The sequence below is a fragment of the Fusarium solani genome, assembly GCF_023522795.1.
Source record: "Fusarium solani strain SB1 chromosome Unknown bctg00000007, whole genome shotgun sequence".
NCBI lineage: Eukaryota > Fungi > Ascomycota > Sordariomycetes > Hypocreales > Nectriaceae > Fusarium > Fusarium solani.
In genome coordinates, this window is record NW_027072150.1 from 841,416 (window position 1) to 869,106 (window position 27,691).

The following is a 27,691-nucleotide window of genomic DNA, read 5'->3' on the forward strand; positions in this document are numbered from 1 at the left end:
AGCAAAGAGCACTTTTCACACAACGTCACAGCTTAGCACTCGCCAGCCTTGGAGCCAGGACCATCGTAGAGCTGGCAAGGCGTCTTGGCGTCTGTGCAGACGTTGACAAGCTCAGCAGTGTCTCCAGTCTCGACGTTGATACCCACAACCTCTCCGCCACCGTAAGCAGAAACGCCCTCGACGCGAACATCGCGCTTGCATGCGTCGCACTATGACTTGGTCAGCATATTGTTCCCGGTGTGGAGAGTTGGGGATACTTACAGTTCCGCAGGCACGGTATACCTTGCCGTAGTCCTCGGCATAGAACTGCGTTGGTTAGCTTGAGAAGAAGTAGGGAGTTTGCTTTTGACTCACGTCCTTGATGTTGACAGCTCCGCAACCGTTGTGCTGGATGACCTTGTCCGCAGCGTGGAAAGCGCCTCCACCAATAATGTTGGTCGTCGTGCCGGCAGCATCCTCCTTCTACACTCTGAGTTAGTCCTACTCCATTGTTAAGCAGTTTGTGCGGGACGTACGATGGAGATGGCATCTTCACAAACATCCTCGAACCACACGTTCTCGATGGTGCAGCCTCCGCCAATGCAGTAGACACCCTCGTGCTGATCGGGACCAATGATGGCATTGCGGAGAGTAGCGCCCTGTCGAAGAATGAAGACGGTATCAGCCTGACCTGCAGTTGAGATTGTTAGCCTTGCATACATCTGAGGAGTCAAGTGTCTTGCCTCCTTCTTGCTGGTTCTTGCAGGCACCAGCTCCACGGTCGTAGCGAGCTCCTTTGCCGTCAAAGACCTCGCCAGAGGCAACCTCAATGGGCTCGTTGTTGGAGATGGTCTCGGTGGCTTCAGGGATAGAGTTCTTGGCGACACATGCCAGGGCGATGGGCATGGCCAAAGCCAAGGTGACAAGAGATTGACGAAGGGAGGACATTGTTGTGGACTTTCAGAAACACTGCTGCGAGTTTGTTCTGTGGTACTTTCTGGCTGTGAGTGCGTGTTCTCTCAGATATTTATATCCAGTCGGTCTCTCAATATGTCACCCCTATCATGTTCCCACAGACTCCTTACGGGGTTCTAATCCTTCACCTCCATTCCGTCGCCGATCACGGTGTTTGTCCAGGAAGTGTCAATACTCCGATCCACATCGATCTGAGCGAAACGCAGAGCTTACGCAGCTTCTAATGCTATTGGAGATCTCTCTTGAGTTCCTCCAATGACAGGCCTTGCGTGTTTGAGGTTGATGAACTGAAACACGGAGTGCTAGCTTGGTGCGACATCTGACAAGGTCTGTCAGGATGTTTATTCCGATGCTTAATTTAAGCATAACTGGATCATATAGGCCGAACAGAAGCGGCGGCACACCAGTGACCGTGGAGAGCTTTCGAGAAGGAGTTGCAACACTCGTGTTGCATCTAAATGACGGGGATTATTCTTCCACGCCGGCAATAAAGCCCTCGACGACGATCTGTTTTCGCAGATCACTGCGTCAAAATTGGTCCACCAATAATAACCTCTGAGCGGTTTTTAACATGTCACCCTTCCCTGTCTCTGTGGAATTACCCCTGATTACTATTTCGTAGATGGGACGGATGTCGGTCAACCTGTTCACCGATGGTCCTGGTGGATGCACATAACCCTGCTGCATCCTGATGTAGAACAGACTGAGGAAAACCCGGAATGCCGGAAAGGTAGAGAGGCAGCAAGGTGCTGCGAGATGGGTGGCTACTGAGGGCAATAGAACTCGTTAAGGCTGGAGGCACCTTGCGAGCGTGCCATCCGTCGATATTGGCCACGAGAAAAGAGAGTAGAAAGCGAGTATCCATACGCAGACGTTTGCAATTTCAGCAGTCTGATTACCTACATACGATCGACCCGGGCCTTTATTATCCTCCCAATTATTAAAACCCAAAGAACGAGACTTTTAACCATCCGTTATTGCAGACGATGATATACCAGAGATCGTCATATGGCAAGCGCCATTGCCACCATTCGTCTCGTTCACGTCCCCTCACTCCCGGTCCACGACCACTCCGGTCATGGACCTTTATTTGGCTGGCGGCTGCATGCCAATCTCGGTGGAATTGGCAGCCTTGACATCTCTAGACTCGGTCTTCTTTGGTGGAGAGGACATGTACGACACGCCGATCGCAATGATCAGAGCGGCACCTCCGAGACGAACCCTGAGTGATCGGTCAGTACATGGCGTTTCCATTGGAAGGAAGGCATTACCAGTTCTGTTTGATAAAGTCCCGGCCACCGCGGCCGGGTGGTGGCGCCTGCTGGCCTCCAAGGCCACCGATGTCGCCGTCGCTGCTAACGGTGGATTGCTGCCGGACCTGGAACCGGCGAAGTGGGGCCGCTCCGAGGCCGGGCCGGATGCAGGTACGGACCACGCTGAGGGATGCTCGGTGCATAGACATGTTGTTGATTAACAGTTCAGCTTTCCTGCAAAGAATCAAGAAAATTATGTAGAGATTCCAAGGAAGAGAAGAAAGAGACAGGTCTGCCTTTCGTGAGGAGGTGCTTCTGGTCGACGTCAACGGGAGAGGGTTTACGATGTGATGTCGAGATGACGTTGAGACGTGAGGGGAGCTAGCCCCGCTCCCCCGGGATGATGGCATTGTCGCCATCGGGTGGCTTGTCTCTCGGTCTCCGTTCCTGGATCCTCGTGTCTGACCGCGGCTGGCGATTTCCTGTCTTTCGTGGTCCCTGCTCGTGCATGTCTGTGTAGGTACCAAGACGTAGCTCAGGACAGGGCCGGCTTCTTCCAGGGACGTTTCAAAAGTTCAAGACAATCGGTGCAGGGTTTATATATTGCTGAAAGGCTCTTCTATTGCTGCCTTGGACGACATGCGCATTCGCGTGGAGTGTGTTCCGACATCTTGATCCTCCTGTATTAATTAAAACCGACATGATGCTAATAATCCATAATGTTGAGCTCCGCCGTCCGAGTGTCACGCATAGCTGCCATCTTTGTTGCCAGGGCGGTCGATGCGTCCACTATCATCTCTGAAACCAAAGCCTGGTCTTACTGTAGACCGTGATCCATGTCGAGGCTGAAATGGCCTTCCCCCATCGCTCTGTCTGCGACTGCTGTGCATTCCACCACTGCATTCCGTGCTCTGGAGACATGAACTGCACTTGCGACCTTGGGTGACGACTATCAACCGATTGAGGATACTGAACTCGATCTTTAGCTTGACGCTGTAAGCCAAAGCCTTGTAGCTTGTTTGTAGGTAGTAGAGGTTTGCGTATTCGAAAGCGAGAATGGTGATGTCCAGGATGACGACGATAACGCTCACTGCGATGAGGTGACGCATCACATCGCGAGATTCATTCCTCCCTGTAACGGCGTCGATCCGTAATATCTTTATGGTTGAATAAATGTATAGTCCAGATATTATCATCTCTTGGATGAAGAAGAAGGTGACCTGGATCTTCTCATATATCGAGTATGGCGTGATGAAGGGATCCGGGTTAGAGGAATTTGCGCCGTAGACCATGACGGTTGTGGGAACGTAGCAAATGACCGCATTGACAATGATCATAGTCAGGACCGCTTTCAACCAGGCTGGCTTTCGCAAAACGAGATGTAATCGTGAGTACAGCACCATGGACTGCCCAGTCACTAAAGGCCACCATCCCACCACGATCAGCGTGACGTAAATGTAGCTGTTGGTGTTGGGCAGGAAATTCTTGAGAAGAAATCCAATAGAATAAGGCGGTATGCCCCATGTTGCCACGATGAAGCTCCAAAAGTAGAGACCGCTTTTTCGCTTGAATGTCGCGAGAATGATAAAGTTAAGCTCGATGAAGTTGTAGAGGGCGATGCCGAGGAACACGGCGACGACGATGGCATCTGTGCCGGTCACCGAATCCACCTCGGTCATGTCTCTCACGGCCCTCGCTACCACGGCCTCGTCGATTGCCCTGGGTGATGCACCAGGTAAAGTCTGCGAGAAGATGGGAGCCATGAAGCGAAGCCCCGTGTGAACAACCACCTTGATGGGGAGCTGATGATTCTCATGAAATGCGCTGAGAGATGTGAGCAAAGTGCATCTTGGTACCGAATCGGAGAGTGAGACAGCGCGTATACCGACCATGTGTGACAATGAGATGTTTACCCAAGATATTCCCTCGTAGTGTTGCAAACAGTCTGTCATATGGCCAACAGACGACCCGACTAGCGGCGGGGCATAACAGCTCTCTCTTCCGGGGTAAGCGACGAGATTCACAAGCAAGCCCCCAAAGCGAATTGCTTCCTTTTAGCCACTTGATAATGCCAAGCATCAGCAGAGCCAAGACACACGAAGCACTGCAACCATTCTCTGGACAGCCCAATAAAGACCTGCCCAGTGACAGCAGCCACAACTCTCTCAAGTCTTGGTTTGGGCAGGTCGTGGAAAGTTTCGTGTGCAAGGACAGGAACTTGGCAAATCACGTTGGTGCTCCCGCTGTAGATCAGTGTGTCTAGCCTTCTGCACCAGGACCAGTCTGGCCTGACGCGGATTCTAGACTTTGAGCGCCGTTGAGAAACAAATGCGGTGACAAGTTGCTGCATCCTATCACGACACCCGGATTGACAAGGACCCGGGTTCCAGGCTGTTGAGATGGTGTGAAGGAGGCATCGTCGCATCGCGCGGGGTCATGAGGCTGATTGACGCGACACCACCCTCGCTTTGGAATCGTCGTGACCCACGAACGTTGACCTTCGATTCGAAGCCACGGATCAACCATTTTCTCAAGACTGACGGCATCAGTAGCCGGCTGGGCACCAGTTGTCATCCAGGGCCAGCTTCTTCGAAAGAACGGAGCCACGTGCCTATCCTCCCGTATCACGTCCCTCACGACTGAAGATGAAGGCCTAAATAGTGGCTTTCTAGCGTTTGCGCCACTGCAACTGTCGCGGCGGAGACGCGGATAGTTGGAGCTTTGACCTCGACAGTGCATTTGAGGCTGAGCCACGTCTGCATCTTCCATCATCACCGAGGATTCAGCCGATGGTGCATATGCATTGAAGTTGTGGCTACCGTATCCGCCGTCCCCGCCAGCCATCATTGCTCGACCACCGTGATGCATGCATTTTCTTGCGAGAAGCCTGCCCTTTCATCGTGCTTCTCTAATCTATGGTGTCTGGCTTGGCTCTGCCCTAATACTGTCATGTGAGATGAAGGACGCCTAGGGCTGATCGTTCGATCGCCATTGCTACCCTCTCTGCATGTTACATAATAACGCTCAACAAGTTGAAGTCAAAGGTAGCTTGCCCTGCTTGCTAATTTGGCTCGCATATCCTTAGACCCCAGCAAATTGGCAATTACTTGGCTTCTCTTGGCTTCTGACGTCGAGGTTTGTTACAAACATAAGCTGCCTCCTGGACGCCAGCGCATGTCATCGAGGAGGATACTAACGTTAGAATAGGAAGGTAAGGTGCTCTTCTGTAGAGCTGCATAATAGGTTTGATCTAGGCAGCATTTCGGGGATGAATATTTAGAAGCTGCCCGAACAGATTGCAACCTTCTCGCCCAGGCGGCCTTAAGCTCTGGGTGCTAGCCCTAGAGGCGTGCTTCCAGATTCTTCCATCATACACTCGTATTACACCCAATCAAGACAATATCGCGGCGAGCGTGACTTCTCCTAAAGAACATGTTTCATTGTGCTCGATTTCTGTCTTGATATGGCAGCTGTGCCTTGTTTTGGCAATCTGTAGCAAAAGGTTGTCCTTGTGTGGTGCTTCATACACAGACAGTGTGACGTCTCACCTGATCTCTCCCATCAGATCTCGTCTTCGGGCCCCTTCAAAACCCAACCACGCCTCTTGAGCCCCATGTTGAGCTTTCCAACGACTCCCGTAGCTCCATCAGTTATTTTCTTAAACTCTTCATGAAAATTACCCTCCGTGCTGTCTTCGACTGACGCTCGTTCCTCTGAGTCAATGGCAAACAAGACCGGTAGCAGTGATGACTTCGTCACCCCCAAGCGTGGATGAGCTGTTTGTATGATAACGGCAGTGACAAAAATGACTGTTAAAAGGATTTGGGTGCCAAGAAGTAGTAGCCATGGCCATCTGACCTTGACGAATGTGACGGGGCCTGGGTTCTCGCCTTTGACTCTGCTATCAGTTTCCATCCCCCTATATGACAAGAGCATATCAGCAGGCAAACAAAAAATTCGTTTTTGGGCGAACTTACACCCCATAATCATTATTTACAGCGATTCTATGTAGAAACCGGTTAATTAAATGGTGATATCCTCGTTCTTCGATTCACTTACCCCCTTGAAAGACTGGCCGCAATGTTGCACAACACATTTGCCACCACCCCCATGACCGGATCTCGCACCCTGTTTGGCATTCCCGTTCGTCTCTCCAAGAGGTCATTTTTAAGCGAATGCGCAAATCGGGTCGCTGGCGCTGCCAAGCCATCTCCACCACCGTATCCGTTGTACGTGCCATTCAGCACTACTGTGAGGGCCTGGCTGATTATGGGCCAGCCTTTGCCGCCGATCGGGAATTTCTCCTTGCTGTCATCAAGTGGGAGGATGTAAGTAGTGTTGATAAGCTGATCCCCGAGGAGCTTGACTCTGACAGGACCGAGGACTGTCTGCGCTGACGAACCAACCCGTTTCTATGATACGACGTTTTGGCTCATTGTTACGTTGTATCTGTTCACGCATAGGTGAAACAGAACTTCAACTGCGGCAGGTGGGGTACTGCCTGAGAGATAAAATACCAAGACATTCGTGAGCGTGGTTTCACTTAGTTTAGATGAATTAGCCTCGTGGGAGACGGGGCCGTGGCCGCTGGAGAGCCAGACGAAATCTGTTCGAGATGTCCGCTGTGGCTCTGCGTCGAGGAAAACGCCATTCGGCAGAGGAATGTTGACCATTCTTCCGTCCTTCATCTCAAAGTTCAGTTGATTTGCGACATGCCATGCTTTGGTGCAGATCTCCGGTGTGTTGAATGTTGGCCAGCGACACTCGTTGGTGGCGCAAAAAGGTCGACTGATATCAACTTCTCCATCGATAGGATAGTTGAGCCCGGTATGTATCTCGCCGGCAATTCTTTCAGTAAAGAACTCTGGTAATCTGGATGTTAGCTGCTGTTGGTCTTTTCGAGCTTGAATCCTCACTTTACCACAACTGATCGTCGCTAGAAGAAAAGAACTCTGTTGCTCGAAGAATATTGGCATCAGGGAGGCCTTGCAATGATTCAAGCCGGGTCGGATATGTCACTACCGACTGGGTTAGAGTTGATGTGAGCACAGAGGTGGTCACGACGAGGGCGGGCAACAGCGCCAGGACCCTGGACAGTCAGTTGTTTCGTCAAGTACAACATTGAAAATGAACTTTTCAAAACCAAGAGACTTACCAAGCCTTCGTTTGCATTATGAAGAGTAGTTTAAGGGTTCCCCACGCCCCTGGGCCAGCCTCGTCAAAAGCCTGTAAGTCGGCCAACGGTCTCTCCTTTTGATACCATAGCCATTTCAACTGGGAAACACTTTCGCATATCGGTATGATGAATCCCGTACGGCTAACAGTAGCTAGTAAAGCAATGAAGGTGTTGATAGTAAGCCCCAGCGGCCATTTTGGGAGAGGCTGGCCGTTCAACTGATGAAGTACAAAGACAAGTGCAATGAAACAACCAGAGCTAACGATGTACCATAATATCTCCAGGTACCAGCCATAGAGCGCGCTCTTCCATTTGGGTTTGGTTGGTACTTGTTCTGTTGCCACGACAGGCACTGATTTGAACACTGTCGAGCTTGAGTCATAGGAGGGCTCGCTGCTATCGCGCCCTGAACCGCGTGCAAGTGGATCCTGCATACTCGAAGGTGGGTTGCGTCTGGAGTAAGAAATCGCTCGAAGAGATGGTCTGCTGGGATCGTCATTGTTATCGTTGACTAATGGAACGCCATGGTTTTGTCTCGAATCCAAGGCCTATCGATATCAACAGGTAATTCACATCATCTCGAGCTAGGACAACATACATGTCCATTAACCATTGACGAAAGCGAGATGCAGCTGGACATAGAAGGTGAATGGCCATGGGAGTCCATCTCCAATCTCAGAAATATGGGTGCGACGGTGAACTTGGAGGTTGGTTGTATTGTCAGGATGCCAACGGCATTTTGTGTCACTGTGGCAAGGATTCAATAAAAAGGGCTGCCTCGAATTTTCAAGACGCTCCGGACTCAAATCACCGTGGGAAATGCTGCCTTGGCATATACAACGAGGCGGTGGCTTAGCCCAACAAGCCGGGCGACGACAACTTGGGGGAGGGCTCAGGTTGAGGGATTCAGCTCCTTGACTAATTGAAAATAATGAAGGAGGGGTGTTGACTGTGAGCTGAACTTCTAGCGGCATATTGGCTCTTCCAGCTCTGGCAAAGTGCAGTCTACCGAGACCCAGCCTCTATTTCCCAGGTGACATGGCAAGGCGTCTTAACGCTGAGTATTGGTTACATGCTACAATGTGAAAACTTATGGTTCGACTTGTACTCTCAATATGGTCTATTTATAGGATATGTTCTTTAGCCTTAATCCTTACTCATCTCGCTCCACGTAGGCCCGACCTGCGTTGTTATCAGCCTAGAAGTCGGTAGACAGCTAACGCACCCTCCTCGACAAAGCACGTTACTGTAGATTTTACGATCGGGTTTCTTTAGATAGCTGTTAAAATTTGTGTGCGCCTTGGTAAGGTACCCCAAGGTGCCAGCTGTCTCTCCTCAAACTCACCGCTCTGTTTTACCATTGGGACGACAAATGTTGAGCCTGCCAGCTTCTTTTAGCATCCAAACTCGACTTGGTGATGGCTGTTTTTCGAATGCACTTTCCTGTAAACCTTACAAGTAACTATAAGGTTTAACTCTCTTCATGTCAAATGTTCAGTAATTGATGCACCGGCGAGTCTTTCGGCAACCGAAAAGTCTAATTGCGACTCAGATGATGAAGTTTCTCTGAAGTTTATCAGAGTCAGGGATATTAATATCCATTCTCATCAGTCAATGCTGCACTGATCTTCATCATTCACATTTTTGCCCATATCGTCAGTCATGGCGACCACATTTGATCAGTTCCGCGAGTTGCCCAGAGAACTGAGAGACCAGATCTGGAAGTTCGCTATTCGGACCTCGCAACCAGGCGTACACATCTTTCGGATTTGCAACACTTTCAAGGACCGTTACACTGGAGCCCGCGACCTTGCGTCTCGCTTTCGAGCTTTTCCCGAACATCGCTTTGCCGAACGTTTAGAGCGGCGATGCTTTGACAGAATCGACGCCAACTTCAGTAAAAAGACTGTGTCAACGTACTTGCTCGATGGTGGACTGTGGACAGCTTGCAAAGAGTCAAGACTAATAATGGAAAAGCATTTCAGAAGCTCGGAATGGGATCATTGGCGTAGGCATCGCACGAGAGAGTGGCACCCTACGGATACCCCCGGCGGATTCGACATGCCGGCAACTGGCTATTTTTTCCCCTCTGGTGGTCGTCCCCATTTATTTACTGTTCTTCCACACCGAGATCTTTACGTGTTGCAGCCAGCCTGCCTGGAGACCCTTGAATGGGATCGAATCAACCGTGATATCCCCATCGGATCAACGAAAAAAGGTTTCAACGGACTCAAGCACATTGCAATAGAATACAATACCATATGGGCGGCCCAGTCGCGCGGGGCAACACGATATGAGGAACTGCGCCCAGCGTTGCTGAAACTGTCTGTATTCAGTGGCTTTTTCGGGATATTCGGGAAACTATGGATCATCGACCACAGCCTGAAACGGAAAAAGGACGCACCTGTTTTCGAAGAAAACACAAGTGGCGCAAACACGAACGCATTCTATGCCAGCGATAGAAAATTCCTCGAGGTCAAATGGGAATCAAGTTTGGATCACTGGGAGTGCGCAAAACAGGGAGATTATTATGACTCGTCAATTTCGCTTCTCCGCCTGATGGACACCGTGCTCAAAATGTACGATCCTCGTTGGTTCGGACTTCTTGGTTGGGATGATCTTTAGTCCGTCACAAGGCGTATGAGTTTGACATGGCAACAAACAAAAGCCGGAGATCATGGGAAGAAGAGGAAACTTAATTCATCATTATTCATAGATCGTACCTTGGCATAGAGGCTCGATTTCCTTTGGATGCTGTCTTAATTAGGCCTTGGTATGCCGGTTTCTGTCTTGGACCCTCTCTAATAAATAAGAGAACTGTTATAATATATATTTTATGCGTCCATATAAGCTTGATACTCCGAGACGTTATGTATCGGTTACAAAGTGGATGATACTGTGCCCAAGATTCAGAAGTACTTTGTGATAGATAAGAAATCATACTGGTCCCCGGATCATGATTTGACTTGCATGAAGTAAGAGGTCTTTATCCCCGGCTGTGAAGCCCCTGTGAGCTACTGATAGATCTCGTGGCAGGATGCGGCTAAACACGTCAGCAGACCTTCAACCTAGGGGCTTGGCTGAGCGTAGGTTGCCAGCGATGATTGAGGGATATTTGGACCGGAGTTTGGAAGAAGACTCCGAGACATGACCAAGTAAGCCTGAGGTGGTACTCCGTGGAACTCCGTGCGACCCCGTGCAATCCTTCAGCTCCGCCAAGTCCGGCGACCCTGTTTTGACGTGGCTGGCTGTCAGCCGAGTCCGTCAACAAGCAGATGGCTTCCTATTATTAGGCTCATCACTAGTGAAATCTTTAAATGTTTAGCCAATAACGAGTAAAGAACATTAATAGGAAATTTCCGTTAAGGAATGGTGGCTTTGATTCTTCCGCTTAATAATGTAACCCGATTATCAAGCACCATCGCATTCACCGGAACGACTTGCATGTACTTGGCGGCTGATTGATTTCTCAAGTATTTGAGAGATCGCCTGTCCTCCTTATTCCTGGTACTTGTCAACCAATTCTCAATCTCTCCACCATGGCATCTAATCAAGGTATCAGTCTTCACGTCACCGTCTACGTCGACCCCGAGAACGTGTCCAAGTTCTTGGAGCACTTCAAGCCAGTCTACGACAAGGTAGTCGCAGAGCCAGAATGCACCTTTTTCGAAGTTTACCAGTCGCCTGAAGACCCAGGCACCCTGCATTGGGTTGAGAACTGGTGAGTACCCATCTTTGATGATACATCGTATCGCTAACACATTTCCAGGAACCAGACAACTGATTGGCTGTTAAATGTTTGACACGAGTCTTGTCTATATTACCTGTTGCTTGCTAACATCTCCTCTAGGTCCAGATCCCCAAAGAATATTACAAGGAGTACTTTGCTGCCACGGAACCCATGTTTGTCAAGCCACGGGAGTTCAAAATCTACAACCGTCTAGGGTCTCCGTACTACACGGCCAAGTAAACGGGATTGTTTGCAGACGAAATGTTAGATCGAAGAAGGGCTGAGAATAGAGAGGACGCAATAGAAACGCTTGATCAACTCGAAAGAATGGTTCCTATGGATACCATGCCCGATTGGCCCGGATAGAAGGAAAATTAGCCGCAAGATTGTTCGCACATGTCCCTAAGATGCCACCGTAGCACAGCGTCACGTGGCTCCATACATTGCCTGTTGAGTGACTACCTTTTTATCCCCTCCGAGAGCTTAAATAACCTTTCAGGATGCAGCTCGGTGTGAGTCTTCTGATGCATGCAAGAGAGAGGACTAAAGTGGCCACGCTACGAAGTGCTGATATTGTGTCTTTTGTTATAGTTGAAGCCCGGCCCCTGACTGAGCGAACAGATAGAGTGACTGCCTGTTCCGACATTGCCACTTGAATCCGTCAAATCAAATTCTCAACAACACCACGACCTGGCAACACTAAGAATGTCTTCTGAAACCCTCCCAGCCGAGCTCATCGAATTGGTTGCCGATAACCTTGTCTCCATCGGCCATCTTAGCGCCTTCAGTTGCACAAGTCGTCGACTCTACCAGGTTCTCGACCACCGTCTCTACGCGCGTGATGCAAAGCAGGGTCGCAAGGCACTCTACTGGAGCATCAAGAAAGGATCATATTCGGTCGCGAAAAAGACAATACATCATGGAGCCGATGTGAACAAAAGATACGAATGGCCCCTACTCCACCGGCCTCTGACCTTCCCTCAGGAAAGCGTCATGTTGAAATAGTCAAGTTTCTTTTGGAGTACGGTGCTGACCCAAATCCACCCGACTCGAGAGAATTGCTTCGAACTCCATTGAGTGCAGCCGCTCACAGCGGATGTTACGAGATTGCCAAGATTCTTATAGGGGCTGGAGCTGATGTACGCGCCACCACAATCGACGCACAATGGGGGCCGGTAGCGCTTTACACAGCAGCGAGTCTTGATCGGAACGGCGATATTATGCGACTGCTCCTCGACAAAGGAGTACTTGACGACGCGCCTGAACACTATGGCATACTTGCACTGGAAACCGCGATAGACTCCGGAGCCCTTTCTACGGCCAAGCTTCTCGTCCAGGCGGGCGTCAATCCGGCCTGTAGGAATATCGAGGGTCTCACTCCAATAATGCTGGCGATAGCAGCGGAACCCGAAAGACATCGCCTTGTTCTTCCTGGAAATAGGAGCTGGTTTGGACCTAATAGACAACGAAGGGAGGGGTCTGATGTGGTATGCAGCAAAGTATGGCTTCGAGAACATCGTCAGATATCTCTTGGAAAGGAGCTACACCGCAGATGGTGACATGCGGCCTTCTCTCGCAGCTGCAGTGCTTGGGACGAATGCTATAATACACCTTCTCCTTGATGCGGGTGCTCGTGTAGAGCAGCAGGATGAGCAGGGACGGACCCCTCTCAGGATTGCGTTCGACTATAGGGATCAAGATGGAATGGAACTGCTAGTGGAACGAGGTGCGTCACTCGAGGGAGCTGGACTTGATGAGAGCCAATACCACCGCTTCAGCAGCCGTCCTCAACTCGACCATTGAGACAGTAGTTATAGACCTATCCAGAGTGGCCAGCGGCTGAAGATGTGAAGAGGCCTTATGCTCAAGCATCAGGCTGGTTCTGAAGCCTGTGCCTTGGCAGCTGGCGCATACTCCGAGTTACCGTGATCTTGAATCATTCAGTCAATACTCTTTATTTGACCTCTTGCTATTTCCTCAGTCTAGGTCAATTCGCTACATCTTAGTCCACTCCTTCATCCAACTCTTTGGTGTCGAATCCGACTTCCTCCCAAACCCCCTCAAAATGCCAGCATAGCGCCAAAAATCAGAGCGAAGAGCGATACGCAGACGATCGGGCCAGTCAACTGTGGAGCGGCCGCCGGGACACTGCTTGTGGTGGCTGCAGCTGAGCCCGAGGCAGTCGAGGTCCCGGTGCTTGATGACCCAGAGGCGGCGGTCGCCGCGGTAGATGCGGACCCGGTGCTTGATGACTCAGAGGCGGTGGTCGTTGTGGTAGATGTGGACCCGGTGTTGGATTTGCTGCTGAGGGTGCCACCAAACGCAGCCTTTGGGCTGGTGCTCTTGTCAGTTTTTGCTGCAGCGCTCTGATACGCTTTGAGCGTGTCAGATCCCTGGTTGATAACACCTGCCATTCCGGCCTGGCAATGACCTTCAATGGCACAGTAGAAGAAGATGGGATCAGTGTTGTTGACAGTAATTGAGAAGAATGACTTGTGAGGGATAGATTAGCCGTGGACCAAAGAATGCAAGAGTCGACGCAGTTGTCAAAGAGTGTAGGCTTACGTTTCCACTCGCAGGAAGATCACCAGAATAGAATCCTCCACTCGTAGCTGGAGTACATGGCTTGCTGAAGTCGCCGGCAACAACAGTGTGCATGGAGTCGAAATGAAACTCGATGATGTCTCCCTTGGCAGCACTAATGGTATCCGGGGTGTATTTGAGCCCACCCTTGCCGACCTCAACCCTGTGAGTTGCGGCAGATGCTCCTACAGCAAGCAGGGCGAAGAGAGCGACGCTGAGGCTCGTGAATTGCATGTTGACGATATGAAAATACGTCCGTTGACTAATGCTTATAGTCTTGGCAAAGATTGACCAGCACCGATGCAAAGGCGACAATTGATTTATATACACGTGTTTCTGACCTTGGAGATGCCGTATTGTCACGGTCGTTCGCTCGCTCTGATAGTGGTGGCTGGGTATCCTCGTGAGGTCAACACGCAGTGGCTTGCGGGCACCAATCATTGCCTTGACGGTTCATTAACGCTAGAGCCTCTGCCATAGCGCCTCTCGTAATCCTCCATTGCTCCGCCCCTTTTTCCTCGTATTTTGCTGTCAAGGTTCTGACATTTGTCGTGGGCTATGGCGTTTGGGTGTCGTTGAGATGCCGACAGGCCGGTTTGGGTTGTACTGGGCCGTTTCAGCGAGCCTATGGTTGCGGGCGGCCGCCCAGCAGCGCAGCCCTATTGATAGGAATGCCTATTTTGATCTCATCATTACCGCTAGCGCCGGATAATGAGCTGCCGAGCCCTTGCAGTTCCTGGAGTCGGGCTGATCCTCTATCCGCGGCAAATTCGGTCGGAGGTTTAGACGGATCGGTCGGCTTCTCTGACAGTGCCTATGCACGTAAACGAATGTGATTGAATGAGCTCAGGGTCTGACCACAGCAGCAATTTCCAGGTTATGTTGAAATAGATGACTGGTTAGCCATCCAGCAAAAGCCCAAGCCCACCCATGGCTATCGGGTGCAGTGCCCAGCCGTGGCAGGCCCTAGAACGATACTTCGTTTCCACTCTCTTAGGAACTCGACATGATTGGTAACACAAAACAGCTGTGGATCCTCTCTAAAGCCGTCTCCGCACCAGACCATCATCTCTGACTTGTCGTCTAGACTGAACAGGCTGTTCCGGGCTTTGATGGTCTTACCATCATGCCATAATCACTGGTAAGCTCGGGAGTGGCATTCGTCCGTAGTGGCTCCGTCGTCATCGCGTTCGCCATCTCCGTTCTACTCTGGAAGCGAAACCAGAGGCGAAACCGAAGATATTGGAGGTAGCCATGTATGGGGGCCTAGTGAAAGGCATATTGGGTTCATCGGAGTTTCTAAGGTATGTTCTCCAGTTTATCGACGACAAATTGGGGCTCAGGTGTCAAGAACTTCCAAAGAGTATCAATAGACTTGAAGGGCACACTTCTTGTACGAGAAAGACTCTCTTTTTATAAACGTACCTGGCTTCACTCAGTACGGACTTGTAGTAACGACTTGGCATGGAGATTAACACAAGTCAGCCGAGTCCTTCAACCTGATCAAACCTTGAATGGGGCTCACTACTGAGGCCGCTTGTGGTTCATGAGCCTCTCTCTGTGGGTTGGCGTGAAGAACTCTAGCCTAAACAGAAGCCAGGGACGAAAGATATATGCCGGGATGGCGCTTCATTTGGTCACGTCGATAATCAAGTGTATTGCTGAATCAGATTTTGGGGGCCGAGCCATACTACGTCAAGGCTATCCTACTAAGTCGTCTATGAAACTCGAACACATCCCAATGCAGTTCTATTTCGACGGCCAAGCTCTTATCACCATAGGCCGATCTGCCGCCAAATGCGGGCGAAGGATTCCGGAGCTCGAGGTGAGGTGGACTGGGTGAGAGATCAAGGAGAAGAGTGCCGACTTTGAGAATCAGCCACCCAGTTTTGAGGCCACCCACGATACGCCACTTGATCTTGGCATGATAAAATTGGGCAGTGATTCGGGGAAACTTTGTCTTCGAGGTGAATCATCCTGGACTGCACTTGTGTGGTCATTCCGTGAGCCTAGAGCCTAGAGCCTACGTTGTTATAGAACACAGCATTATAAATACCTAACCAATTTCAGATCAAAACTTATGAGAATATCAGAGCCTGATTTCCAAGTCAAACCGGTCACATTGGAGACAGGGCTGTGCTCACCGCAGAAACGCCTCTGAGGCTTTCTCTAGCCAACCATTCATGCCAACGTCCCAGCCTGCTTCGCTGAACTGCAAGCACGCCGAAAATGATACCCCTGTTATCCCAGCCATCTGACACCAATCACACTATGAAGATGGACAGGAGCTGGACAGCCAGTTTTCATCGCGGAAGCCGAGGGAGTCGCACAGCAGCTCAGCTCCTCGCCAAAGTCTACGTCAACATTTGGACTCGCAGCCTGCTTTGATTCTGGTTGTAAAATTGGCTCTTCCCTCAGCTTCCCGAGCTTTGGCAAAAAGCAACTACATTTTCAAGCATCATCAGCCTCTTAGTATAATTCAACCACACCCTTCCATGAAAATAAACATGGTGGGCACAGCTGGATACTCGCCTTTTACCACGCTTTGCTACTTAGGGCCAGGTTGTCGTTAGCCAAGGAGTAAAATGAAACAATATGGCTTTAACACAGTACCAATAATAGGCCAGAAAGATACAGCCTCGTGTTGTATTACCCATATTCCATGTCAGCTGAACCTGTGCGCTTACCACAGGACGGCCTTGGGCGGCCGTATTGACTCACGCTGGCTAATCATAGCCGCCTTGGTCGTAGTTGCGGCCCCCGTGGTTACATCGCACGCTACATTGCTTTCAGCTTGCACTTTTATCACAACCACATTGCTAGTCATTGGTGACAGGTAACAGCTCGCCACAGGGAGCCTCCTCTTGGCATATGGGCCTGGTAGATCTTTTACTTCATTTAATGAGGGGCGCAGCCAGGCATCTAAACCGGCCCCTATATCTCGAGGTCCTGCTCCTCGTGAGGAAACTGAGTATTCAAAGCCACGGCACATCGCTGTGTCCCTCATCGAATCTTTCATGGCTCAGAAAAGCGGTAGCCCCGTGGAGGGCTCAGTTTTTGACGACCAACCGGGAGAGACTTCTCGCCCTGGACGATTCTTGTCCCCTCAAAAATCGACTGAGGCCTCTCCCAGCACTCAAGACTCTCCCAAGGCCACAGCACCGGCCGGGAAGAAGCGTTTGTTTGTCTGTTGCGACGGAACCTGGAATGATGGAATCAACAGCAGTCAGCCATTGACAAACGTATCGAGACTTGCGAGATGCGTTGATCATTACGACACCCTGGGATGCCTTCAGCTTGTCTACTACGACAACGGGGTAGGCAATGGGACTGATAGGCTCAGTAACTCGTTTGACAGCGCCACCGGTCGAGGTATCTAATCTCTGGCCATCTATATTTGCGACTTCTGACCATTCATGTTCCAGGCATCTCAGCCAAGATACGGGCAGCATACAGCTTCCTCTGTCACAACTACAACGCCGATACCGAGGACGAAATCATGCTCGTTGGCTTCTCGAGAGGTTCTTTCACTGTTCAGTGCGTTGCCTCAATGATCCATCACATAGGATTATTGAAGAAAGAAGGTCTCGAGGTCCTGCCGGAGCTCTTCGAACTATGGGCAACCCAGACTTCGGAGCATGGCATGTTGGACGAGAGCGCACAACCGGGAAATTCCTTCGGGATCCCTTTGGGCGACCTGAGCGCCGGGCTTGAAAGAAAGGGCTTCCTCACCAGGAATGTGAGGATCAAGGCATGTGCTGTATGGGACACAGTGAGTGCGCTGGGATCGCCCCTGCCACAGCTGTGGACACGCCCACTGCACTTTGTCGGAAAATGCGCACCACTGAGAGCGGATCACGCATTTCAGGCACTGGCTCTCAACGAGCGTCGAAGAAACTTCAAACCGGTTCTATGGACCTCAAGAAACAAGAAGACGCAGGTTCATCAGTGCTGGTTCATTGGGTCCCATTCCGATGTGGGAGGGGGCAGCGGCAAGACCGAGCTGGCAACTCTTGCTCTGGTCTGGATGATTGCGAGGCTCGAAGACACGACCGGCACACAGATGTTCAACCACGACGTCCTCTTCAATTTCATGAATGACCATTACTTTGGAAATTTCTGGAACCACCTCAATGACCTCTTTGGGCGTCGCTGGCGCAGACCAAAGTACAAAGGCGGCAGCGAGCCAGGTGAGTGAACCTCCGATGATATCACGGGTCTCTTTCGAGAGCTGGTGTGGTTTTTTTTTTCTCATTCTAACAGTCATAATAGGCACTATGGCGACCAAGTTGTCAGTAGCTTGGTGGTGTGCTGGTGTACAATTCCGGACTCGACATATCAAGGACCGTCGTCGTGATCTCTTCAAGAAGAGAACCAATGATCGTGTGCGGGACATATCCGAGTACTGCAAACAGAAGCAGAAGTCTGTGAAGAAGTCTGTTGGCAGCGTCTTTCCGACGAAAAGGAGAGAGAAAAAGGAAAAAGACCTTGAACGAACCCCAGTCCCAGATCGAGACCCGACCGCAGGTGTACTCGAAGGAGCCAAGGACAAGGGTAAAGGTCTCACCCGCTCAGTGAGCCTGCATGAGCATCAAGTGGTCGCTCTGGAACGTTCATCACAATGTGTCCACTTCAGTGTGCGTTTGATCATGGCAACGGGCGAGTCAAAGTGTCATCTGCTCAAGAAGTGGGCTACGGAACCTTCAGTCAATGGGACACGCGATATTTGCTGGAAGTATTCCAATGGAGACACCAAGTATGTGATGGACGAGGACAAACTCTACGGGAGAGAAAATCAAATTCTCTCAAACTGGTTGCTTACTTCCCACAAGCTGGGCAAGCGAATCGGTACGATTGAGAGGCTTGGTAGCGGCGAGGAGAGCAAGATTGAGGGAGGGAATGGAAAGGAGGCTGAAAAAAGTGAGCCAATGAAGAATGGCCAAGTGGTGAAGGTTGTCGAGCTTGAAACTCAGGGTAGTGATCTGAAAAGGGAAGAGGCTTTGCAGACCTCTGAGGCCGGTAGGGGCACAGAGAAGAGCATTCACACACGTCCTCACTCAGATGGAAAGCTGGCGGAAGGAAAGGAAGTTGATAGGGTAAATCGTGAGACAAAAGATCAGGTGAATGGGGGCTTGAAGGGCGAGGAAGTTGGTTCTCCAGAGAAGCAAGGCACAGGCGAAAAGCGGTTCTGGGAGTTTATTCGAGGACACTTTCATCCGAAAGAAGACCCGGCTAGGGGAGATGGTACGAGCAGTCCTTTGAAGTTGGATCTGAAGCTCATGTATCTTGGCAAGAAGACTAGTTCTCAAGAGAAGTAGGGTGGGAGTAATATGCAATTAGGAAGTTGATTTACAAGTAGGTCGCTAGGTATATATAACACATTGTCAAAAAGCAAGGTTATTCTTATAAGTGATTTCTCGGATTCTATGAGCTTCAACGGCCACGAGACCCTTGTCCAGAACAGGTGTGGACACGGTTTGGTCGATTTGGGAAGACATTCAATAGCCTGGTATTAAGCTTTGAAGGGTACGACACGGACGAGAGCTTCAAACATGTCGCCAGAGCTGTCCAGACCCTCCCTGATAAGTTTACGATTGTGCCAGGAAGAACGGGCAAAATGGTCGAAGAGACACGGTGAAACTTTAATTAGGAGCATGAATCAGCTCACTTCCCTGATCCTCTGGGTTTGACGTTGTCTCATTACCTCATGATTCGCGGCGTCGAGACTGCAAAGAGTTTATGGTAGGTGGACTGTAGATATCGATAAAAGGCAAAAACTTCCTCCGTCTCCCACGGCTCAAGCATGTTAATACGCTCCTGGGCAATCTGTGTACGAAGGAGCTCTATACTCGTGTCAGAAGGATCAACAAGCAAGGACAAGAGCTTGAATCGATATATAGCTCTTCTGAGCCGCATGGTCTCGGAGCTGCTGAGGACATGTCCTGGTGGTTTGCAGTGATAAGAGTTCTTCTCGAGGCTTCTCGACAGGCAAGATCATTTTTGCTGGGCATAATACTCTGCGATAGGGTCTGCAAGGCGAAAGAAGAAGATAGTCATGTCAATTGCTGCCGATGTCATCCGCATGAGGTAGACATCGTGCCTTGGTCACTTTGGAGTACCACTGCAACAAATCGAGGTTATCAGGCTTTGGATTCTGCGTTGTGAATAAGCAAACAGCGTAGGCGTCAACGATGACACTGCCCAATGTTTGTTTGAGGCTTTTGCGGAGGATGTATTTCCGGCTGTGCCGGTATTGGCGGTGAAAGCTTGTTGAAGCGTGAATTACGGCCCGTAGCTGATTCAGGACCAAGAGACAAAGGATCTGGCGTTGGAGTTCCGGTATCAAGCTTTCGAAGTCGATGCTACCAGCGTGGTTGGCATCACCTGTTTCGAGGACAGTATTGGACGCACACTCAATTTCACTAGAAGTTGTCTATTCCAGCGCGTGGGTTGCCTTTTTGGAGGCGCCAGCACTGGTCCTGAAGATTTCAAGAAGTGGTTCCAGGTCGAGAAGTGCAAAAAAAGCTTTGAAGAAGATGTATCTTACAGCAAGTCAGAACGCATGGTCAAAATCAGGATCCGAGCACAGCCTCAGGAGGTTGGTCCGTAAAGTCACGTGCAACCTTAGCTGTACCGGTAGTTGGAAAGTCAGCCAACAACCTACCCAGCGGAGTTTTCTCCCCGCAGGTCTGAGATTGAAACACAAGCATCTTCCCAGGCTATTAAGTCCTAGGGGCCTACCAATGGATATAAGTGAAGGTAGTATTAGAGGTAGGAAGCCAGTGTATGTACAATTAGCGAGCCTCTTGGACAAATCGATGCTCGCTGTTAGAAAAAAGAGAAGGAGATGTATACGGACAGCTATGAGTATCATCTGGATGGGCTATAATTAGATAGGGCGACACTCACGGTCTTTGATGATTAAGAGGGAATACAGGGGATAGCGAGTTTGCTATCCATGTTTAGTTATTTTGAGCTTCGTAATATTGCTTCCCCGAGCCGCCTAAATGTCACTTTTTTTTTTGGCAACAAAATCGCAATTATGTTGTTACATGCAATCAACTCTAGATAGGTACTTCGCGTGGCATATTTTCAATGCAAGGTCTAGATAAGCGCGTCACGGCGTTAATGACACCTGTACTCAAGTCTTGCCATCCTTCTCGAGGGACCTCATGATGACCATGGTGTACCACTCAACGTTTCTTTTGGCCGACCGATAGTCCAAGTCCAATTGCAGTGCCTCGTCCAGCTTTTTGTTTCTCTCTGCCTTGAACCTTTCCATGTCAGCATACATTCGATTCAGATCGTTACAGGGCCGTTCAACTGCCGACTTTAACTCTTCTGGGGATGCGATGTCATTGTAAGGCGCCTTGCAAGCGCTGCCGAATTGGCTCGGGTCCAACGGGGCCTCCATCAGCCACTTGATCCATTCATCCTTCTTGCGCGTATCCCAGCACTCGTCCTTGACCCATTGTTTGAGCTCCTCTGGTGTGGCTTCCACGGGACGGAAGCGTCCGCTGGGTTCCCAATAATGTAACTTGCCATTGATCACCGTAAGGATAACTTCAGTATCGGCTTCACTGTTAGCAGCCTTGTTCATGACTTCAGCGCTGTCCATGTCATTGGTGTTGGTATTGGTGCTGATCCTGTTGTTGGCGTCGTTGGCGATGCGGGCGTCACGAGTCTTCGCGGTCCCGCCCAACATTTCCTGGAACTCTTTGACCGTAAGGTCGTCAGACGTGCATATCTCAAAGCCGTTGTAAACATCCGGGAGCGCCTTGTTCTGAATAGGGGACGACATATTGGTTGAGTTCTTCGAAGGTTGGGTTGATGCGTGGTGTTCAAGGTTGTTACAGAAGAATTGAGTTATTGTTGAGACAGTGTTTGAGAGTAAGTGAGTAGTGGGTCAGGGCATGCAGTAATTATATACTTAGCCCTGAGCTAGTTATGGAGTTGGTAGCGGTTTTTGTTCACTGCCGTGTTTCAGAACAGTAGCATTTTCGCTGATGAGACAAAGGGAGTGTTCGGATTGTGTTGGTGCTCATGCATGGTCAAATATTCCACTGCACAGAGTAAAGGTCCATGCTCGAATCAGTGAACAAACGCGTAATTTATTTCCTCAATGAGCTCACGATGTGAACAAGAACCAGCCTGCAGAATCTTGGCACTGTAACTGGACAGTGAAGAGCTAGTCCTTCAAGCATCCAACCTCACCCAGGCATGTTCATTTGCATGGGGTCTGCAACAAAGAAGGCAAGTGAAGTTTCCATCTCCATCAGCCAAAGATATCGTCACGTTCTAAGCCCACTTCGCGATGGGTCAACAAAGGACTAGTGCCCACAAATCAACAAAAAGAAACGGCAAAAAAACATACAACAGCAGGGATTCGCTGGTCGTCACCGACCCAACTACTAATCTGCCCCTTACTGGCTTGTCTATGGGAGAGCGGACGGGATCCCGAATTCTCCAGTAGGTATGGTCGTATGTGGTAGGGAGACGGCCGAGTTGCAGTCAAATGTTGACCTGTGGATTCCAGGGCATGAAAGGATGTGCGTAAGTGAGAAAGACCTTAATTGTTTGGAAAGAGTAATCAATTGTGTTGATTACATCGCCTCAAGTGTCTAATTACAAAGACTAGGTGCCACAAGGGGGTTGCAATAGCCCACTTCGCGGCTCCTATTCAGCTCGTTGGCCACTTTTTCCCGCTCATCCAAATCAGAGAGCAATTTGATGATGTTGGGGCCAGGGTAGGTGCTCCAGCGTTGGTCTTGACTTCTCGTTTTGTAGGGTAACGCTCCCTTTGACGGTTCGACAAACCCAAGCACAGTGCTCAGCTAACCTGTAATTGTCAGAACCCATGCCGGCCGTCTTCCATCGCTTGTCGACTGCAAGCAGCGACACTCTCGATCATTGTTGAACATTTCGCTCGAGGGAGATGGTGTGCTCTGAGAAAGGAGGTGATTCAAATCATAAATCGTTTTGAGTGGTCACTTGTTGGATGGATGGTTGTCAGCCGGTAGGTCGAGCTTGCAAACTGACAGCGGCAATCACGTAAGCAAGGTTCACCCAGCAAACAACAACACCACGACACCAACAGCATCATCCAGGACCAAAACAATATTAAAAGTCGCAAAAAAAATGCAAAAATAAAGCTGATGGGCGTGTGAGAGCAATGCTCCCGCCAGGGCTTGAACCTGAGACCTTCGCATCACGTGACACTCGGATGAAGTATTAGTACGACGCTCTAACCAACTGAGCTACGGAAGCCAATCAACTGTTGAGAACTGGTCTTGTTGACAGGGACTGAGAGCCCAGAGGGCATCCCATCGACACGACATCGCCCTCAGATCTGAGCTCTATTTCACCCAGGTTGTTCGCAGGGAATTCCGATTCTGGGGCGGAGTCGGGGTCTGGCTTGATAACGACGCTGGAGTGAGTGTTTGTGACCATCGTGGCCACCTCTGTCTTGCGCTGACAAACTCAAATCAAAACCCCAGTTGAATGTCTGGTCGACTTCGACCGCACGACACTAGTGACGAATGTCTGCGTCCGAGATTCTACACATATCGAAGAATGCCGGTGCTCGCCAGTGACTGGAACAGAAGCTGGTCTGATGGCGTCCTGGGGTCATGCCCGGAGGTCAAACCTATTACTCACTGCTTGAACTTCGTACAACAGATATCATGCAGAATAAACATGCAATCCCTTTAACTTCATTCATTCTGATTCTTCTATCCCCAAACATTGTACTTATCCCATTGCTTCCCTGGACAAGCAAGCATCCTGATGTGACGCTTCGTCCAACCCCCAGACCGAATCCATGATTGATCCCCAGAAGTTTCTGCAAATGCATCATCACCAAGACCATAGAGGAGGTCAATAAAGTATGCGGCCGTATTCTCGTACCCAGGAAACTTCACCTGTCCCGGCCTAACCTCCACAAAATCCTGCTCGCAATCGTAAAAGACCGGATTAGAGTCTCTGCCGTTTTCTGAGGACCAGAAAGCGTCATGATCAATAAGCCAGACCTCGAGATACATAGATTTAAAAGCCCTATGATCATGAGCCAAAGTAAACATAGCATCTGCGATATAGCCTCTGGCCGAAGATTCCTCGACCAAGTCGGAGATGGTTTGAGGAAAATCGAGGTTCCAACTCGGGTCAAACTCGAGGGCCATGTCCCTAAACGGTACGTGGCCAAATAAGAAGGCCGTAAATGGCATGTCGACAAAGAATTCCGACCACTGTAGCCAACTTCGAGCAAATTGCCAGTCTTTGCTCTTGAAACAAAACATGTCCATGATTGGCTGGACCATGAGTTGCCAGTCTTCATGCTCTCGTCGAGCCGTCGTCTTGGCTGGGTAGCCGAAGTCTCTTCCTTGACTTAGGTCACGCTTCAATTGAGCAGGGTCAATGACAGGCATCGGTTCGCCCTGACGCCGTCTCATATCCCACTGGTGCATTTTGAAGTGCTTCATCATGACGTCCCTCGACTCCACGCACGCCGTCCAAAGTCCCGCATCGCAGAGGTAGACGGATTTGTTGTTGTTGGTGGGGACGATGGCTGTGTGCTGAGGCCGCCATGCTGGGTAAGGGTGTTGCAGTTGAAAGTTTTCCTGACCGTCCTCTTCTTGCTTTATGATGGTAAAGTGGTGTAAGCCATTTTTCTCGTTTGTCGGACGGATTGCCAGTTCCCAGATATCCAGTCGAAGTTCAGGTGGGAGCATCGGGAATGAGTGAAACGTGGATAGTGCCATGTTGGTAATGTAGTGTACAAGACTGCTGGTACTGAGTTCCTGACGCTGAAGCGAGATTTTGTAGGCGAAATAATGGAAGCGATGGGTTTGTAAAAGATTCTGTCCAGATGGGGGGAGGGCATCTGATTTTATGAGTAAGAAGTCGTGTTGAGGTTCTCACATGACAAAGCATCTAACTTTTCCCATCATGTAAGAGCAAACCTATCCGACATTGAAGTCCTCACATGTGGCAATGATACCGCCCGTAATGTCAAGGCTCCCCAATTTGGCTGAAGTCAGAGAAGTAGGGAGTGGAGCAGAGGAGATGAAATCCTGAATATGACAATGAAATCGGGGACAAGGGAGACCGTGACTAGAAAGTTCTAATTGTTTTTAATTATTACGAAAATATAACCAGATCTCAGTAAGGCTCTGTCCAGATGGTTTAAAGGTTCATCAACACCACGTGCCTTTTTTGCACATGAGTTTGTCATGAGGTCCGCTCTGGTAAGAGGGCTAACGGGACTATAGAGCTCAGTCTTTTCCCTCCTCCTGCTTTTTTGCCCATGGTGCCGGCTCTGGGAAGGACATTAGCTGTGGTAACAAGAATTCAGCTGTCAACACATACTGGAAGTAAAGTCGTAATAAAGTCTGTTCGGGTCATATTGAGGCTTCTGCTTCCATGTCAGCTTTTATTCTTTTCCCATCACCGTTCGTCGGCAAGCTAAAATCCACAACTCGTTGCCATCTCTCATGTTGAAAGGATGCAGGGTCACTCACCGGACAATCATTCAACCGTCCAAAGTCTTGGAACCAAAGCGACATGGGGTCGGTGATGCACACGCACTCTCCCTTCTTGTTCAGGTCCTTCTGACGACTGCGACATTTGCACGTCGACATGCCCTTGATCCATTCGGTGTCGGGATTGATGCAGTCACACCGCTTCTTTCTTGCGTTCCAGATGGCGCCCTTTCCTTTGCAGTGGCATTCGAGCTTCTCAGAGTCCCACCAGGCATCTTCGCCACAGTCGCCGGGGAGACTGAATGGTTCAAGCTTGTCCTGTCTGCCCTTCTTGTGGCAGGGGCTGGCGAGGGTCATGGTTGCGCTTGCCAGGGCAAGCATTGCCGAAAGAAGAGTTTGGAAAAAGCATAATGTGTAATTTGTCGAGTTCTGAGTCGTAAGTATCTGAAAACGAGGTGAGAGGGCATGGAAGTGAGGTGTTTCCACGGCACGTCGGATGGGTAAAGACTTAAATATCAGCAGAAGATGATGAAGCTCCAGGGGGAACTGACATTGAAAATTGCAGAAAACTTTCTCTCTCATAATTGTTGACGGTCTGTCCAGATGAGAGGCAAGGTCTATATTAACGCCGAAAGGTTCCTCTGTCGGTCATGCACAACGAAAAAGACGTATTCCTCTGTGTGCTACGAAGTACTCATCGGTACTCAACACTTCTCGAAGCTCTAGGTCGGTTTAATACCTGTAGAAGGTTGGTTGGGGTCAAATTGTGGTGGCAGAGAAGGGTTTTAACCTTGAGTGAACTTTATATTGAGTTGGCAATGTCTACAAATGCCGGAACTCTATCCACACCCCCAAAACAGCGTGAAGAGCCACTCTTTGCGTTCTGCAATACGTGCAATATCACTGATGCCGTAATTTTAATGGCTTTTGTGTTCAAAGAGTGACCACGAAACTCAGCAAAATTTTATCTCGCCGACTTGCTGCCACTCTAACATTGTTTCGCCGGCTCCCAACGATGAAGTGCACTGCCATGACTTGGAACGAGACATCAATCATCCGATGGAGGTATTGGGCAATGCCATGTCGGGTCAACTTGATGGACGTCAAATTTAGCTCAGGCTTGCTCTTACCGCTGACAGGGCAGTCCTAGCCAACGGCTCCCACTGATATCACCTTGCGTCTTGGCTATTCGTGACGAGAGCAGGGTCCACGCTTCCCTTCACCAGCCGGGGAGCATTAAGCACCTTGGCTTTGGACATTCCTTGCATGTGTAATTTACACATGATGTGTAATCATTAGCCTTGTTCTCTCTTCTTCTCGGTGATTTCCAGAATCAGCATAAATTCTGTGCCGACATGCTCGTCGGCAGCCTTTTCCAAGCACCGCCTCCCTTCCCCTCAATCGGGCAAGATATTGTCCAGCGCATCAGCAAGTCAGAAGACACATGGAACCTTATCAATCGAATCATCGTGAGCTGTCAGCTCTCTTTTCAACCGAGAATGGGGCTTAGCAATGCACGTCGAGATTGCTGCGCCTCCACGCCAAGGGTCTACTGGGTACACAATGAAAGAGTCTCGACCTGTTAGGAAATATCGGTAACATTACCACAATATTGAGCGCATGGTTTTGCTCGATTGACGAGTCTTTGTCCTGACGGTGATATTGAACACGAGGCCTCCGCCTCGACTCTACATGATACCAGGTGATGATTGAGGGGCAATGAGGACCCAGCGTTAGATAAAACCCGAGACATTTGCTCATTGAAGATATCGTCAAATTCATCATCTATCTCACTTCTGCAAACCCACCATGTACATCACTCAAATCTTGCTTATCATTACCAACGGCCTCTTGCAGGCCGCTGCGCAAACTTCAACCACCTCGGAGCGCCCTTCAGGTCCCATATCGCCATACCAAACCCCATGCCAACGGGTCTTGTCGTCTGTCACAGCCAAGATGACCGGCGCGCCCGCGCCAGACGTGGCCATCTCTGAAATCGCTGTCTCCTTTGCTATCGGAGAGTATCACAACACTCAAGACCCCTGTCAACTACCCGTCGTCACTGGCTCTACAGCCGAGCTCTTCTCAGAGTGGGCGTCGAGTTGGACGAGCTGGCAGAGCGAGAATATTCCAGGGTTTAGGGAGATTTGGACTGCGTGCAGTAAGGAGAATCTGGTGGGAGATATTGTGCCTGTTGGAACGAATGTGTGCAGCAAGCTTGCTGCGGCAATCACCGAAGATGATGACAAGGACAAGGATAAGACTGAAACTACGAGCAAGAGTACTCAAGGGGGAAGAAGCGCAACTGAGAGCGAAGAAACCAGCACTCCGACTGAGGAAACAAGCACAGGAACCGGCGCACAGAGCGAGGCAACCACTACGGAGGAGGACTCTCCGGGCTCTCGACAGACAGGTTCTCTTGGTATGGTTGGCATGATGGCTGGTGTGGTCGTTGCGGGGTTGTATTAGAGGTTTCGGCCTCTATCACACGTCGCCTCTCTATCTCGAGTGTGAATAT

At 50.0% G+C, this 27,691-nt stretch overlaps 13 protein-coding genes across 13 annotated transcripts; 6 read left to right on the forward strand and 7 right to left on the reverse strand.

The window, feature by feature from the left end:
* Positions 1-32: 32 nt before the first annotated feature.
* On the reverse strand, positions 33-927 carry MRS44_011104 (uncharacterized protein; the record flags this gene model as incomplete). Its single annotated transcript, XM_065619603.1, has 5 exons — positions 33-209; positions 262-306; positions 355-462; positions 516-638; positions 700-927. The coding sequence occupies 5 exons, from the start codon at positions 925-927 to the stop codon at positions 33-35; spliced, it is 681 nt and encodes a 226-aa protein (XP_065475675.1).
* Positions 928-2,040: 1,113 nt separating this feature from the next.
* Positions 2,041-2,416, reverse strand: MRS44_011105 (uncharacterized protein; the record flags this gene model as incomplete). Its single annotated transcript, XM_046273710.1, has 2 exons — positions 2,041-2,176; positions 2,226-2,416. The coding sequence occupies 2 exons, from the start codon at positions 2,414-2,416 to the stop codon at positions 2,041-2,043; spliced, it is 327 nt and encodes a 108-aa protein (XP_046135194.1).
* Positions 2,417-2,950: 534 nt separating this feature from the next.
* Positions 2,951-4,099, reverse strand: MRS44_011106 (uncharacterized protein; the record flags this gene model as incomplete). Its single annotated transcript, XM_065619604.1, has 1 exon — positions 2,951-4,099. One exon carries the CDS (start codon positions 4,097-4,099, stop codon positions 2,951-2,953), a length of 1,149 nt encoding a protein of 382 aa, XP_065475676.1.
* A 367-nt stretch (positions 4,100-4,466) lies between these two features.
* On the reverse strand, positions 4,467-5,051 carry MRS44_011107 (uncharacterized protein; the record flags this gene model as incomplete). Its single annotated transcript, XM_065619605.1, has 1 exon — positions 4,467-5,051. The coding sequence occupies one exon, from the start codon at positions 5,049-5,051 to the stop codon at positions 4,467-4,469; it is 585 nt and encodes a 194-aa protein (XP_065475677.1).
* Positions 5,052-9,045: 3,994 nt separating this feature from the next.
* Positions 9,046-10,008, forward strand: MRS44_011108 (uncharacterized protein; the record flags this gene model as incomplete). The annotated part of the gene is made up of 1 exon (XM_065619606.1): positions 9,046-10,008. One exon carries the CDS (start codon positions 9,046-9,048, stop codon positions 10,006-10,008), a length of 963 nt encoding a protein of 320 aa, XP_065475678.1.
* A 914-nt stretch (positions 10,009-10,922) lies between these two features.
* On the forward strand, positions 10,923-11,353 carry MRS44_011109 (uncharacterized protein; the record flags this gene model as incomplete). The annotated part of the gene is made up of 3 exons (XM_046273708.2): positions 10,923-11,104; positions 11,153-11,180; positions 11,234-11,353. The coding sequence occupies 3 exons, from the start codon at positions 10,923-10,925 to the stop codon at positions 11,351-11,353; spliced, it is 330 nt and encodes a 109-aa protein (XP_046135191.1).
* A 465-nt stretch (positions 11,354-11,818) lies between these two features.
* On the forward strand, positions 11,819-12,916 carry MRS44_011110 (uncharacterized protein; the record flags this gene model as incomplete). Its single annotated transcript, XM_065619607.1, has 3 exons — positions 11,819-12,010; positions 12,055-12,469; positions 12,576-12,916. The coding sequence occupies 3 exons, from the start codon at positions 11,819-11,821 to the stop codon at positions 12,914-12,916; spliced, it is 948 nt and encodes a 315-aa protein (XP_065475679.1).
* A 257-nt stretch (positions 12,917-13,173) lies between these two features.
* Positions 13,174-13,930, reverse strand: MRS44_011111 (uncharacterized protein; the record flags this gene model as incomplete). The annotated part of the gene is made up of 2 exons (XM_046283988.2): positions 13,174-13,605; positions 13,679-13,930. The coding sequence occupies 2 exons, from the start codon at positions 13,928-13,930 to the stop codon at positions 13,174-13,176; spliced, it is 684 nt and encodes a 227-aa protein (XP_046135189.1).
* Positions 13,931-16,713: 2,783 nt separating this feature from the next.
* MRS44_011112 (uncharacterized protein) lies at positions 16,714-19,014 on the forward strand (the record flags this gene model as incomplete). The annotated part of the gene is made up of 3 exons (XM_046283407.2): positions 16,714-17,068; positions 17,122-17,886; positions 17,969-19,014. The coding sequence occupies 3 exons, from the start codon at positions 16,714-16,716 to the stop codon at positions 19,012-19,014; spliced, it is 2,166 nt and encodes a 721-aa protein (XP_046135188.2).
* A 737-nt stretch (positions 19,015-19,751) lies between these two features.
* Positions 19,752-20,306, forward strand: MRS44_011113 (uncharacterized protein; the record flags this gene model as incomplete). The annotated part of the gene is made up of 3 exons (XM_046273707.2): positions 19,752-19,783; positions 19,874-19,946; positions 19,992-20,306. The coding sequence occupies 3 exons, from the start codon at positions 19,752-19,754 to the stop codon at positions 20,304-20,306; spliced, it is 420 nt and encodes a 139-aa protein (XP_046135187.2).
* Positions 20,307-20,837: 531 nt separating this feature from the next.
* On the reverse strand, positions 20,838-21,497 carry MRS44_011114 (uncharacterized protein; the record flags this gene model as incomplete). The annotated part of the gene is made up of 1 exon (XM_046270808.2): positions 20,838-21,497. One exon carries the CDS (start codon positions 21,495-21,497, stop codon positions 20,838-20,840), a length of 660 nt encoding a protein of 219 aa, XP_046135186.2.
* A 1,469-nt stretch (positions 21,498-22,966) lies between these two features.
* MRS44_011115 (uncharacterized protein) lies at positions 22,967-25,530 on the reverse strand (the record flags this gene model as incomplete). The annotated part of the gene is made up of 4 exons (XM_065619608.1): positions 22,967-23,123; positions 23,447-24,575; positions 24,678-24,765; positions 25,213-25,530. 4 exons carry the CDS (start codon positions 25,528-25,530, stop codon positions 22,967-22,969), a joined length of 1,692 nt encoding a protein of 563 aa, XP_065475680.1.
* A 1,452-nt stretch (positions 25,531-26,982) lies between these two features.
* Positions 26,983-27,642, forward strand: MRS44_011116 (uncharacterized protein; the record flags this gene model as incomplete). Its single annotated transcript, XM_046275777.2, has 1 exon — positions 26,983-27,642. The coding sequence occupies one exon, from the start codon at positions 26,983-26,985 to the stop codon at positions 27,640-27,642; it is 660 nt and encodes a 219-aa protein (XP_046135183.2).
* Positions 27,643-27,691: the final 49 nt, after the last annotated feature.